The sequence below is a fragment of the Camelus bactrianus genome, chromosome 16, assembly GCF_048773025.1.
Source record: "Camelus bactrianus isolate YW-2024 breed Bactrian camel chromosome 16, ASM4877302v1, whole genome shotgun sequence".
Classification (NCBI taxonomy): Eukaryota; Metazoa; Chordata; class Mammalia; order Artiodactyla; family Camelidae; genus Camelus; species Camelus bactrianus.
This window is the reverse complement of record NC_133554.1, coordinates 813943-828436: the sequence shown is the minus strand read 5'-3', so window position 1 is coordinate 828436 and position 14494 is coordinate 813943. Positions and strand designations below refer to the sequence as shown.

General features: G+C 61.6%; 1 protein-coding gene across 5 annotated transcripts in view; it reads left to right on the top strand.

The window, feature by feature from the left end:
* The window catches only part of TOM1L2 (target of myb1 like 2 membrane trafficking protein), a 69984-nt gene extending 60005 nt beyond the window's left edge, over positions 1 to 9979 (top strand). Inside the window, exons 13-16 of one of the 5 annotated variants that reach the window (XM_074341973.1) lie at positions 697 to 786; positions 5600 to 5659; positions 7443 to 7479; positions 8198 to 9979. In XM_074341973.1, coding sequence (XP_074198074.1) covers positions 697 to 786; positions 5600 to 5659; positions 7443 to 7479; positions 8198 to 8346 — 336 coding nt within the window. In that variant the 3' untranslated portion in view covers positions 8347 to 9979. The remainder of the gene's footprint in view (positions 1 to 696; positions 787 to 5599; positions 5660 to 7442; positions 7480 to 8197) is intronic. The other 4 variants (XM_074341970.1, XM_074341969.1, XM_074341971.1 and 1 more) reach the window with 4 other exon arrangements.
* The last annotated feature ends 4515 nt before the right edge of the window (positions 9980 to 14494 follow it).

Below are 14494 nucleotides of genomic sequence, written 5' to 3'. Positions count from 1 at the left end.
GTGTGTGTGTGTGTGTGTGTGTGTGTCCGTGTGTCTGTGTGCATGTCCACTGACTCACCTGCGTCCTCAGGCCTGGACTTCAGGTTATCATGTTCCATATCCTGAACCACGCTGACCTGGAAATGAAAACTGGACCAAGGGAGAGACTAAGAACACAGTAAAGGGGAAAAAGTTGTGTAACCACATCTCCACAGGACCGTCAGATCCATAGTCTTACCTTTAAATACCCACATCATTTAAAAAAGGGCAGTATCCCCAAATCCAGCACTGAAGTTCAAAGTTTGGAAAAAGAACACACAGGTAACTGAGAAGGAGGAAGAAGAGGGGAAAAAGGCAGAAATAAGTTAGAAGAAAGTAGACGTGATTTTGTAAAAGCTGGTTCTCTGAAGTCGACCCTCTGGTGACCCCGAGAGCCCCGATCCTGAGTAGCAGCCGGGGCCGGCCTCCTGGGACCAGCCTCCTGGGACCCGGCTGAGATGTCCCAGAGTGCGGAAATGTTGGCGTGAGTGCGTGTCACCCTTCTGGGACTCCTGGTCACTGAGCTCTTCTTTTGTCCGGGTGGGGGTAGGGGACGGCGCGGGGGGCACTGGGTTGCGGCTTCTCACGTGACAAGGGACGGGCTCTGACGGAGGCCCTCCTGTCCCCACCATGTGCTCGGACCTTCTTTCACGCGGGTCTGGCCTGACTTTTCTTTCTGGGACTTTTCTGCCCTCGGCCCAGAAGAAAGGTGAAGACGGGGACTCTGACCTGGAGCCCTTAGACAGCTGGCTCCGGGCCCGCGGAATGGTGAGAGGTTGCTGGCTGCGCCGGCCCTGTCCACCCAGTGCATCCCTGTCGCCTACTCAGCCCTCACGAGTCAGACAGTACAAGGCCGCTCCCTCCTGTCCGTCTCCTTCAGCCACGGACTCCAGCTCCAGAACCCTCCCACCCCCAGCTTTCTGCCGAGGTTCCGGCAGCTGCAGGAGTGAGGGGAGGGCCCTCCCCCTTTTACTGTCTCTGGAGCTCTGGGAAGTATTCACTTTTCCAGGATGAGCACAAGTTATTGTGGCTTTGGCTTGGGAGGAGAAGTCCTCTCCAGCCTGTGACCTTGGCAGTCCTAGGCTGATGGGGTTTTATAACGTAATTATTTGTACCCACTGTGTCCCCCAGAAGGATCTGAAACCTCTTAAAGAAACACACAAACACAATAGGAACAGAAAAAGAAGATGACCCAGCCAGGGGCGCTGGATATCATAAACGCGGTTGCCTCATACAGCCTTCGCGGCTCAGAGCCCTGGGAGGGTCTGTCCTGCCTCGTGATCAGGTGGCCCTGAGTCTGTGTCCGGGAGGGTCACTCGTCCCAGGCTGCCTGCGCTGGAGTGAGGATTTCCCCTCTGATGAAGCCACAGCCTCGCTGAGTGCCTCTGACCTAGAGACCAGAGGGCTGTGTGCCTGGCGGGGCTGGAGCGGCGAGGATGCAGAGAAGGAAAGATAAAACCAGTGCAGAGTAGGCCTCTGGGTGGATGGGGGGAGACACTGCACACACGAGGAGGAAGCACGACTGACCCCCAGGGACCACGTGGGCTGTGGCCAGGGGGAGGGTGTTACAGGATTGCAGGCCGCACAGGAGTCACCTGCCTAAACTAGGTGTGGCCGGCGCTCAAGGATGTGGGCCGCAGGGCCGCCAGAACCACGGGCCCAGGTGTCTGCCCAGCTTGGAACTGGTGACCTCGCACAGCCACACCCGGTAGCGGGAGGCGTCTCCCCCACCCCCTGGCAGCAGGCAGCCTGGCACTTGCTGTCCCAGACCCCAAGGCCGTTCAGAGGCGAGGCTGGCCCGGCCCTGCGTTTGTTTCTTCAGGGACAGACGGGGGCTCTGGCCCACGTGTGTGGGTGGCCTTAGAGCAGGAGTCCTGGAGACCGTGTCCCCTGCACTGTCCAAATTGGGAGGGTCTAGCCATGTGTCCTTGTGCCTCTTAATCCTGCAAAACAGGATACTGCCCACCGACCGCCCTGCGTGGGGCTCGGCAGCGGGGTGGCACCCGCCCCCGCCCTGCCCCGCCCGGAGCTCCAGTCCCCGGCTTCAGGATCAAGCCGACTAACAGCTAACCTGGTGTCTCCTGTCTGACTGCAGCGTTTCTCCCTTTTAAACAGTGTATATTAATTGCTTTGCCTTACTTCCCATAACTAGAAACCCTGTCTCCCCAAGTCTCCCATGTACAGATTCTTTACTTGGAAACTTTTTGGACTGTTGCGTGAGAACACAGGGCTTTTAGATTCTCCCTCATGTTGGGGAGGGTGGAGCATTGTAGGGGGGGCTCGGGACCCCAAGCTCAGCACTTGCTCCTGCCACGCCGGAAACAGACAGCTAGGTGTCCTTGTGGGAGAAGCGGAGTGGGGGGGGGGTGAGTCCGGCCCTGGGCCCCTTTCCTGCGGAGGAGGCCCTGAGCACTGCTCCAGCAGCCTGCCTGGGCCGCCTGGCTGTGCTTGCCTCTCCTGTCTGGCAGGCAGAGAAGGCTGTCTCCCACGTGCAGGGTGCAGCTGGGAAAACAACCTGCTATGAACGAGCATTAATTCCAACAGGACAGAAGTGGGTTAGTGAAAGTCTGCTTCCACCGGTGCCCGGGTTTGGGGTGGGGTGGGCGCCCCCTACTCAGGCCTGGAAGACCCCCAGACACAGCAAGCCTGAGGCTGCAGAGGGCACCGGCTGTGGCTGGCCCCGTGGCAGCACGTTCCCCTTTGGGCAGGCGGCCCTACTGCCCCCTAAGTAGAGCTGCCCGCCTGCAGCCCGTGCAGGTCAGTGGACAGCCCGGCCATGGCCACGGCCACGGCCACAGCTGGCTTCCCCTGCGTGCTCCTGGCCACGGCCCCCACTCAGCCAGCCCCGCCAGCCTGTGCTCAGGGGAGGTAGTCTAGGCACGGGTCTTCATCATCAGGCGTCCCCACACCAGCTGCCTTCATTTTTCTCTCTTCGCATCTTTTCCCCTTTCCGTCTCCTTGCTCCAACTCAAGCTCTCCATCAGACCCCTTGCCCAAGTTGATGCTCACACCAGGGCTCACCTGGCCTCTCAGGGGTCAGCTGGGCCGGCCCTCCTCTGACGGCTGAGAACACTGAGGCCTCTCCGGAGCCTGGGGACATGTCCAGGACTGGGGGCAGTGACAGAGTGACAATGTCCAGCGCCGTCTCCTCCAGGGAGAGGCTTGTTCATTCAGGCATCTCCCTCCCCTCCCGTCAGCTGGCCTGGGTGCTTCCTCCTCCCTCACGGTTTCCGTGGCTCCTGTTTCCCGGGCAGCGTGTGTGTCTGGTGTGCGTCTGATGCCCCCGTGGTGGGAACTTTGCCCTAGTATGGTGTCCCGCTTTGATTATCAGGCAGGCGGCTTGGGAGCCCCGGGGTTAAGGGCAGTCACTGTGGCCAGCCCATCCCTGTGTCTCATGCGCCTTCCTGCTGCCCGCAGCCCAGCTCCACGTGATCCACGCCTGAGGTCAGGCCCTCTGGCAGTCTGTCCAGGGTCAGTTCCAGTAGCTCTGACACCCCTGGTTTCCCTGGAATGCAGGGATTCGGGGTCATGAGTAGTGGGTGCCACCACCCTGTGTCCCAGGAGAGGAGATTGAGGCCCCCCTCTCCGCCCCACACCCGGCGTTCCTGAGCATGACCCTGGGCCGCGCTCTCACACAGACACACGGCTCTCTGGGAGAAGCAGAGGAGAGGGAACCAGAGGGCTCCCGCCATCCAGCTTGGGGGGTGCTCTGAGGGGTGAGGAGCTTCTCGAATGTCAGTGTTTATTTATGAGCAAGCTGGCTCTCAAGATTCACCCGGAGGAGGAAGCCAGGGCAGCTCCCTGGGACCTAATATGAACAGTAACAAAGAGTGCTGAGTAGAACCCGAAGGCTTAAGGCCCATGAGCCCTAGTGTCTTTTGTCAAAAGCTTTGTAGCCGTGGACCCCTGGGGGGGTTCCTCCCAGGCGGGCTGAGGCCCATGGCCGTGGGGTCTCTGCTCTGGCAGCTGGTGTCGGCACGGTTCTTCTGCGGAGATGCACTGACTTTCCACGCTTGGTTCAGAGAACTTGGTGACGTGGCAGGCACCCTCCCAGAGGCCAGCGCCCTGGCTTAGAAGCATCAAGATAACGAAAGTTGGCATTTCCTGTCACAGGAGCGTGTCGGGCAGAAGCCCTGCCAGCAAGCCTAAACCTGGCAGATCGTGCCCGGCGAGCCTGCTGCTTCCTGTTTGATGGGGTCGGGCTGCCCAGCGGCGTGTGTGCCCTCCAGAGGGAGGACTGACTTCCCTTGTGCCCAGGGGTCGTTTTAGGGTGGTTTGAACTCCTTGATGTGTTTTCATTTCAACATTGTAAAGTCCCCAGTTGGTCAAAGAAATAAAAAGGCAGTGTAGATTCTTCCTGATCTGATCGAGGTTGGCTTGAACCTCTGTGGAGTGCTCACGCTGGGCAGAGGAGGGGTCTGCGGCCTGGCTAGTAGACTCCCGCCCAGCTGGCCCAGACCCTCGGGTCAGGTTCCTGCTCCAGGGAGGCTGCGTCAGGCGGGGCTGTGCCCCCAGCTCTCTGCTCTCCTGGCTGAGGTCCTGTTACTTGCTAGACTTGGCGAACACGAGGGCAGTCTTCTCACTGTGTATTTTAACTTGATTCCTCCCCTAGATTGTGGTGTTGGGTGAGCCAGCTATAGACACATGCTGGCAATTTTTCTAGAAAGAGTGGGCTTGTGAGTGAGCCCCCAGAGGTACTACCCAGACCCAGCCTAGGTGAGGACACAGGTCACTTGGCCGAAGCATGGTCAGCCCGTTTCTCTAGGCTGGGAGCCAGCATTTCGTTTATGGGGCTTTGAGGGGGTTGAAGGTTATTTTAATTCTTATCACATTATTATCTCGTTACATCTGACAGCAGCCGAACTGTTCTAGCCAGATGCGTTCTCAGGCCCTGGGCGGGTGGCCCAGGCGTGGACAGGGCCCAGCCACCACGAGGGCGTCCTCCTTTGCTCAGAAGCCGGTTACCCCGCCAACCGCTCCCCCGGCTTTCTGTTGAACTTCTGGTCTTTGATGCTGGCGCGTTGGAAGCTGGGGCGAGAGGAGGCTGCCGAACTCAGGGCGGCTTCCTGATGGTTCCACTAGAGAGACACAGAGATCACCAGGCCCTGCGGTCCCTTTGGCCACCAGAGGCCTTGATATCACCGTGTGTCTGTTGGTAGCAGAAGGTGCCTGCCTCTGTTGGCCAGGCCATACCGGGCCTGGGTGCTCTCCCCACTCAGAAGTGCCCCAGGCCCCTGGGCACCACCCCTCCCTGGGCAGACCCCTCCCGTCGGGGCCAGCCAGCAGGCGCAGCGTGTTCCTGGACTGAAGGCTGCTCTGTGGCCCCGGGCTGAGTCAAAAAGTTGTCCACTTGAAGAATGCGTACTGCGCCTCCCTCCCCAGCGCCCCGCCAGCCCTGCTTCTAGCAGCCAGCACGCTCCGCCCTGCCCTCCCACACGTGCCTGTGCGCCCAGCCCGCTCTGCCCGCCTGCTCTGCTCTGTGTACCTGTGGTTCCGTCTGGGCTGCTTGACGACTGACGTGTCGGTGTTCTGTCTCCCCCGCCCGCTGTGGCTGCCTGCCCGCCGCTTGCCGCCTGCGCAGGTCCCCGTGGCGCAGCCCTCTGTCATGGACGACATTGAGGTGTGGCTCAGGACGGACCTGGTGAGACTCGACTTTTCTATCTCGCGTGGGGAGTGGCGAGGCTGAGGCGCCTCTGAGGACAGGCCTCAGGGGTCGGCACGGGGGCCACTCCCCGGGTGGCGGAGGAGGGGGGCCGGGCAGGTGCCCTCCAAGGTGGTCAGCACCTGCTCAGGCATCGCCGAGCTGCCCGCCACGAGGCTGGTGGGACCCAGAGCTGGGCTTCGGGCCTCGGTCCTGCTGCCTGCACGGCGCACTTCTCCCGTTACTCGACAGTCTCGGGGGTGTGTGCTTGGGTTTTTTTGTTTTTTGATTTTTGAGTTTTTTGTATTTTGGTTTTGGTTTTGGTTTTGGTTTTGTGTGTGTGTGGATTTTTTTTTTTTTTTTGGTTTTATTTTGGGTTTTTGGGGATGTTTTTCTTTCGATTGTGAAACATACACAGAGCCTTTTTTTCCTTTTCATTGTGAAATACACACAGAGATGAGCGAACGTGTGTTTAAATTCACTGTCACCCCCTCCCCAGCATCTCCTGATACCTTGGATTTAATGGCCCCAGAGACCATGGTCTTTATCCCCACAGATGGGCAGGAAGGTTAGGACCTCATGCATCTGCAAATGGCAGCGGGTCCTGAGAGAGGAGGGCTGCAGTGGCCGGTCCCGCTCCGTGCCCCACAAAGCACTCTGTGCAGGGGCCACTGGGCTGTTGGCGGGGCTGGAGAGGAAATGGCTCTGGGAGGGGAAGTGCCTGTCCAAGGCCATGGCTGGTCAGACCCCCTGAGACCTGGAGTCCCTGTCCCCAGAGCAGAGCAGCTCTTAACCACAGGGTCGGCCTGGCTGGCCGTGGCTGCTGACAGCCTCACCTCACACCAGGACAGCAGACCTCGGTCAGGGCCTCCTGCTGCTCCAGGCTAGCTCCCCAGAAGGCCGGGCTTTCCGAAGACACTGCCCTGTGAGCAGCCACGCGGTGCCCGGCCGGGGGGAAGAGGTGCCCCATTGTGTCTTTCCCAAGGGAATGTCTGAAAAGGAACTGCTCCTCTCCCAGAAGCATGGCTGGGAGGCCAAGGCCCTCACCTCACAGAGGGGACCCACGGTCCAGGGCAGAGATCTCCCAGCTGGCCACACAGCGAGTCAGTGGCAGAGCCAGGAAGGAAGCCCGACCTCCTTGCCTCACCCAGAGCAGTGTCCACTTACCCAACACCGTCTCCGCAGAGTTCCCAGTGGCCCCCACGTTCCCCAAACAAAATCCAGTCTGATCCACTCTCATTGTTAAGAGATTCCAGAGCCTCCCGGGTGACAGAATCGGGGCCAAGGAGGAGGCCGGTGCAGCTCCTAGGAGGCCCTGGCCGAACGGCCTCCTTCCTGTGCCCGAGCACCACCAGGGCCAGGCCCTGTGCTGTGGGCTCCACAGCTCTGGCCCTTCCAGGCCTCACGCGGTTCCCAGCTGCTGGTGCGGACAGTGACCTCCCAGCGCCCTGCAGCTGCCGGCTGGCTGAGAGGGGACGCTGAGTGGAGGGGCACCTGGTGGGCCCTGGGCACAGCCGGACAACCAGCCTGCACCTCATTTTGGATTTTTCTTTCTGGCCCTTCTGGAGGACCAAAACCTAGAACCTATGCTGCTTTTTTGTTGTTGTTGTTTTTGTTTTTTCAAATCAAAGTTTCTGTTTCTCCAGTAAGTCGAACAGTGCCTGCTCACACAGAACCCTGGGGACAGGAAGCAGGAAGCTTCGCGCCCTGGGGGTGCCGCTGGCTGTCGGGGAAGGCAGCAGGGCGGGCGGGCCTTAATGCCCTCTCTCTGCTCCTCCCACAGAGGGGCGATGACCTGGAGGAGGGCGTCACCAGCGAAGGTAGGCCTGGCAGCGGCGCCTCCCCAACATCCCCTCATTTTGCTGCTCTGTCTCCAGGCTGTCCCCTGCCGGCCTGGGTGGGCCTCCCCTCTAGGGCTCCTCGGCTCCGTCCCACCCAGGCCTTGTGCTGAGGGCGGAGGTGTCACAGGGCTGGTGAACAGTGGGTACAGATTGCCCTCCCAGGTCTGCATGACCCCAGACCTACACCCCTGGCCAGTCTGTCCCTGCCCCCGAATGCCCAGTCTACCTGCAAGACACGTGCCATGCAGTCAGCAGTGGAGGCAGCAGATGGGTCTGGGAGGGATGTCCCTGGGACGGCCCCCCACCCCACCTCCTCTCACCCCTCTGTCCTCCCATTGCCCCCCCAACTCTGCCAGGCCACCTGGTCAGACCCTATGTGGGCACAGAGACCTGCTTGGTGGGTGAGGGGGGTGGGTGCATGTTTCCTGCCAAGTTTAAGGGGGAACAACCCCTCCAGCTCTCCCAGTGCTGGTCTGGACCATGGAAGAGCTTCAGGTCAGTGGTGGGGCAGGAATCATAACTGCCCCGTCCCACCCCACCCCACTAGCTTGTGGCCCACTCTGTGTTTCCCTGGCAGTGGCGGGCTGGGGAGCGGGGCGGTTGGGTCCTCTGTGGGGAGCAGGTGGGAGGTGACTGTTGTACCCTCGATGGGGCCGAGCCCCGACCAATCCCAGCCCGGCCTTATTTTGTATTGCAGAGTTCGATAAATTCCTTGAAGAAAGGGCTAAAGCTGCCGAAATGGTTCCCAACCTCCCCTCTCCCCCAGCGGAGGCCCCGGCCCCAGCCTCAAACCCCTCCGGCAGGAAGAAGCCAGAGCGCTCAGAGGATGCCCTCTTCGCCCTGTGAGCTGTCCTGTGGTCGGGCTCCCCAGGTGGCAGGTCACCTCTGGCTCCCTGTCCCCACCAGCCCCACCCCCCCATCCCCAGCCCCCGACTTGGTCCTGGTGTCTCCATGGAAACGCCACTGTGTTTGCTCCCAGGCCTCCCACCAGTCAGGGCCAGCTTTAGCCACCTTCTCTGTGGGCGATGGGACCGTGTCAGTGCAGCCACAGCCCCTCGCTCTCGCCCTCTGCCTCTCCCACCCAGGAGCACCCTCTGTGTTTCCTTCCAGGAAGAGCTGGCAGCAAGGGAGTCCCTTTGGGACTGTTCCTGAGCCCTTCCTCTGCCACCTGCCCAGAGAAAGGGGTCAGACCCCAGCCCCTTCCCTCACCCCTAGGCCCCTGCTTGGCTCAGCAGTTCCCCCCGGCTCCCCCACCCTAGAAGCTCCCCTGCACCACCCCACCTCTGTCCCAGAAAGGGTGGGTCTCCCTCTCTGGACTGCTGTTCCCTGGAGAGTGTTGCACTTTAGAAGGCTCTGGGGGGCGCTCTCGGGAGGGGTCTCTCATTGAGCTGCTTGCCCAGGCCCACGTCCAAGCCGGCTCAGGAGCCGAGCCTGGGACCAAGGGGTCCCCCCGGGCCCGCAAGCTCCTGGTGTGAGGAGAGTGGGAGGGCAGCGCGTCACTCTGGCTGGCGGGCCCCTGGCTGGTCAGCTCTGCCTGGGTGACCACACTGCAGGCCCCGTGCGGTCGGCCAGTCCATGGGGGGGCAGGCACTGGGAGGGCTGGCTCTGGCCTGCTTGGGAGCTTTGTGTTTGTGAATGTGCTTCAGCCTGGCCTGTGTCAGCCTCTGTGCCACCGCCTCCCAGGCACAGCGGCAGGGGGTTTGCACCAGGCAGAGATCCCAGTGACCTAGCGGCCTCTCTCGAAGAAGGCCCCTGCACTCTCCTGCATGTGGGCCTTAGCCTCCCCTGCAGGCTGTCCTGACAGCCTGATCACCTCCGCCCCACCCCCTCACATCCTGGGTCCTCACTGTGTCACCGTCTCCCTCTCTGGCGGGGGCAGGCACTGGTCCAGCCCCCCCCCCCCCCGGCCCTGTGCTGTTGCCCGGCAGGGCAGTGGCTGCCTCAGCTGCTTTACTCCAGCCTGGGGGCCCCTGGCCCCGGGTCAGCATTCAGCACATGCCGCCCGAGCATAGGGGCAAAATTTAGCCGACTCTGGCTGTTCCTGGCCTGTGGTGTGGTCAGCCTTGCTTACCTGGCGACCCAACCTGGCAGACAAGGCTGGGCCTGACACGCAGGCTCCAGGGAAGCATTTAGGATGAGGCTGAAGGGCTGTGTGCGGCACCAACAGGGCAGTTGCGGTGGAGGGTGCAGCCCTGCCCACGCCAGAACCCACACTCAGCCTGGCACCTTGCAGACTCCTCCAGAGGGGACGCTCGGGGTCTGGCTGGGACCCTCACTCTCTAGTCCTCAGAGGACGCCCAGAAAGCTTCTTCTTGGCGCTCAGGTGGCCTGACCCCAGCCCTGCCCCCGGCAGCACCTGCCAGGCCTGCACCATCCCCAGCCCTGCTCCTGGTCAGCCTGCACCTCCCTCCTCAGCATTTCCCAAGGGCAGGGCCCTGAGGCCAGCTTGGATGCTAAGACGTCTGAAGTCGGCTGGCCTGATGCCGGCTGCAGAGAAAGGGGCTGGGATGGCCTGTGTGCCCAGCCCTTTGGCACAGTCTGGAGGGCGTGTCTGTGCGAGCGGGTACCTTGCCAGCCTGTGGGGAGGCAGCTGGGCCTCAGGTGGTCTGTCCTGCAGAGCCGCGGCACCCCTGAGCTAAGCCTGGCGTCCACTGAGGGAGGAGCCGGCCTGCTGCCCCTTGAAGGGCTAAGCCCCAACCTGGAGGCTGAGATGCCCTTGACAGGTGCTTCAGCCCTTCCTGTCCTGAGGCCATAGGTGCCCTGGGCCCTCGTGCTGGTACCCTTCCCTTCTGTCTGGGGCGCGTGGCCATGAGGCTGCCTGCCTCGGACCCCTGGCCAGAGCCTCCCGCCTGGGAGAAGGAGACCCTCAGAGCCACCAGCCTCCCCTCCAGTGTTAGGGATCACCGATACAGTGTGTTCTTAATTACACTAAATCATCGCTGGGATTCCTTATAAGCACTAATTATACCTGATTATAGGTTAAAATATTTATTTTGTCAAAATATTTTCTTGAGGATGTGTTTAACCTTTTCTGTGTTCTTTGTGTGCTGAGGTGTGAAAACTAATCATCTCCCGTCTGCCTTTCTGGCCGGTGGGCAGCAGCAGATGCACTGTGTGCAGTTCCACTCGGGGCACCGGTGGGCCTTTGGCCAGCCTGCCCCAGAGCAGCCCCCGCCGGGGCCCCCAGGCACCGAGCAGGCCGAGCGGGCTGGGCCCAGCCGAGACCCGATTGACCTCCTTGTCGGCGGGACAAGGGGCCGCAGAGCTGAGCGGTGTGTTGCTGGCCACGCTGGAGGGAAAGGGGACTGTCGTCCATTGTCTGTCCTCCTGTCAGTCTGTTTGTCAGCCCCTCTGTGTGAGCGACCGTGCTGTCTGCCCTGGACCAGGCCCTGGCTCACCACCCATCCCCTCCTCACCCAGGAGTGCAGAGCAGGGGGGCCTAGGGAGGCGTGGGGCCTGCGCTGTCACTCAGGGCCTCAGCAGGAGGGTGGGGATGAGGGCTGGGTGGCTGGGTACCCACACTCGGGCTCTTCCTCCTTCCTGCCACTGCACCCCCACTTGGCCTCTGCACACTTCTAACTCAGTCAGGCACAGCCTTCTGGATAGTTGGAGGGGGCTCAAGCCAGCAAGGGAGAGCTTCCAGGAGCCCCGCGCCCTCCGCCGGCCTGTGAGTCTCTGCCCTGCCTGCTGTCAGGACTCTGGTCCCTTTGTGGGTCCCCTACGGGGGAAGAGCCAGCTTCACCACCCAGGCTGTGTGTGTGGGCCCAGAAGACGCCCCCGCAGTGCCCACCTCTCCTGGTGCCCAGCTCCCACCCTTCCTGTGCTTGGGGCGCCCAGGGACAGCTTTCAACCTGGAGTGTCACCACGCCGCTCCAGGCGCTCTTGGAGGACGGGAGATGGATATTTATTTCCTCAAGTTTGCACTTAATTTGTGAGGGTTCTCAGGTTTGCTGTCCGGCCGCCCCCAGCCTAGCGCTCCGTCACTGTCCTGTGTCTCTGCGGGCGGGGCCGGTCTGGAGGGCGGGTCAGCGGCACCAGAGCGGCCGCCCATCCGCTGCCTCTGCTGCCAGATAGTGTCTCTCTAGTTTGGGACCCTGCATGTGAAATACTCCACAATAAACAAACAAACAGACCGTTCCTGTGTGATCTCTGTTGCATGGGCTGTGACTGTCCACAGGGCATGCCAGTTCTCTAAGCAGAGGCCGAGAGGGCCCTGCTGGACGGAGCAGCCGGGCAGCTCACTCCCTCCCCCACGCCCAGGCGCTGAGCCGCCCCTGCCCTAGGAGCCCCCCACCCCCTGCCTGTCGCCATTTGGCTGTCCTGCATCCTCTGGCTCAAGGCCAGCAGGGCTGGGAGAGTACTCCGGGCAGGACAGCCATGGGGGAGGGGCCTCAAGGTCCCTGGTGGGCCCTTGCCAAGATGCATTTCTCTCATACATGAACAGCCACTTCTAAAAAGGCCCGGTCAGTGGAGAAAGAAGTTTGGGAAATGCTGGAGTAGTTAGGCAGTGTCAGGACTTCTTTGTTCAAGATAAGGGTAGTCTGTGGCCCAGACCCCTCAGTTAGAGAGGGCATGCCTGTTGGAACTTCCTTGGTTGTGGCAGAAAGATGTTTGATTTAATCAGGAAGAGGCATTTATTGGGTTACGTAGCCAAGGAGGTTCAGGTGTTGCAGGTTCCGGTACCGCTGGCTCCAGGCGCCTGGGACGCAGTTAGGAATCTGCCTCTCTTCCTCTGGGTTGCCTCTTCCACCAGCCCCAGGCTGACATCCTACGAGCACAGAGAGCTGCTGCTTTCCCAGTGGTTCCACCAGAAGTCCCAGAACGTGCCCTGGGAAACCAGACTGTGAGCACAAGGAAGCTGAGCCGGGGAGGCACACACAGTAGCTGGTCACTGCAGTGTGGATGGGCACACCTGGGGCACAGGCTTGGACAGAGACAAGCTTCTGGACCCCTCTTCCAGTGCTCCCTCCCCAGCCCTGGGCCGCCTCCCTCCGGTAGCGCCCAGTGGGGCTGTTTTCCAGAGAGGGGGGTGGTGGGGCAGAGTGGTAGCACCGTGGGCCCTCTCATGGCTCACGGCCCCCTGCCTGCCAGTTCCCTGATGACACACCCGAAGAAAAGTCTCTGCAACCTGCCTCTTTTCCAAGGAGAGGGTCTCTTTGGGGTCCTCGGGCCGGGGTGGGCAGACCAGAGGCCTTAACCAGGCATGACTCACCCAGAAGTGCCATTTGCGGCAGAGGAACCCCTTCCAGCTCTTGCACAGTGGCCTTCAGAGGGTCTGAATGGGCTCCAGGCCCAGGCCCTCAGCACTCAGAAATCCAACTCTGTGGGACACACCGTTGCCTCCCCACCCCTCCCCTGCCTGGGGCTGCAGGCCTGGGGCAGGTCCCTGAGCTCCTGATGTGTGAAATGGGGTCATGGGGAGTTAGCCCACTGGCTCCAGGGGCCTGCCTGGGTGGATCCCAGGAACGGAAGGGACTGGGAAGCTCACAGGCTCCTGCTGTTGCCGGCTGTCACTCACTGCTGCTCAAAAGTCCCATGTTTCAAGAAAAGCCAGAAATCCAGCCTACAGGTAAAAATCTACATTTGATAATGAACTCAGAATCAGAACCCGTGTAGACCTGGATCTGGCCCGCAGGTGTCAGATGAAGCCCCACTCTCATTGTGCAGCAGACCTTCTGTGGAGGGTCTACTGAGTGACTCTTGATTGGAACAGCTGACCAGAGAGGCTCAGAGAGGGCTAGAAACGGCTTGCCCAGCACACAGCAGAGATCAAACGGGAATGAGAATACAGGGTCACCCAGGACCAGAACCATCCACGTCAGCAGCCATCTGGTTCCATGATGCCCAGACAGAAGTCGAGGGAACCCACTGCTCCCCCCCAGCTCTGTGCTGCCTGGCCTCCTCAGCCACGAGCTACTGCAGAATGAAGGACAAATGGCCAGGCGGGTGGCAGGGGGGCTCCGGGAGTGGGAGGGGGCTGAGCAGCTTGCTAGGCAATGCCCAGTGCCGGCAGCCCTGGCAACTCCCGTGCCTGGCCCGCCACCCACCCCTGAGCTCAGGCATTGAGAACATGACCGCGCTGGACATCTGCCTGAAACGCCTCTGAACCCACAGAAGATGCCTCTACGCCCTTTGGACGCCCAGGGCGGGAAGAGGCAGATGCGAGCCGGGCCCCCCAGCCGGAACAGGAGACTAGGCCGGCCGGGAACCTGGCGGAACGCGGGCTCGGGCCAGGCCTCCGGGCGGGGCGCCCGGGTCAGTCCCGCGGCGCACGTGACCCGGCCGCTGGGCGCTGGGCGCTGACGCTGCGTCACCCCACTCGGGGCAGCGCGCCCATTGGCTGCGTCGCGGGCCGGGGCGGGACTCGTCCGCACCACGCCCCACCCGGCGCGCCTGCTGCTCTACCGCGCACACGTCCTCACGGCCTCGCTCTCCTTACCTGTGAAATGGGGCGGCTGTCCTCTTGGGGAGTAAGAGGTTAACGTGGCACGCGCCCGGCCCTGGCGGGACCCTTGAGGGGCTCCTTGAGGGGAGGGGCCACCAAGAGAAGCGGCTTCCCGGGGGAACAGAACCGAAGAATCGAAGAGCAGCCCCCAGCCTGCTCCCCCCACCCTCACCTGGACGAATACCCTTCTGGTCTCAGGCTGTGCAGCGAAGTGTTGTGTCTTTGGCGGCCAAGACCCCCTCCCCGCTCCCACGACTGTGCCCGACGCGGGGTGGCCGGGGTGGGGGCTTCAGCCAGGCTTCACTGGACCTGGCTGGCTTCTAGTCTGGGCTGCAGGTCTCCGTTGTCCTGGCTTCACCACCCCCACCCCCCCACCCCCGCAGTTATGCGTGCATATTGACTGAGAGTGCTCTTGACATACGCGGTAAACTCCGCTAAAGGACAGTGAGGCAAGTCTATTGTGACCATGACTCCAACACACACACTGCTGCCTCTGCAGAGTGACCGCAGGAAGGAGTGTTCTCATTTTACAGAGACTCAGAAAGGTGA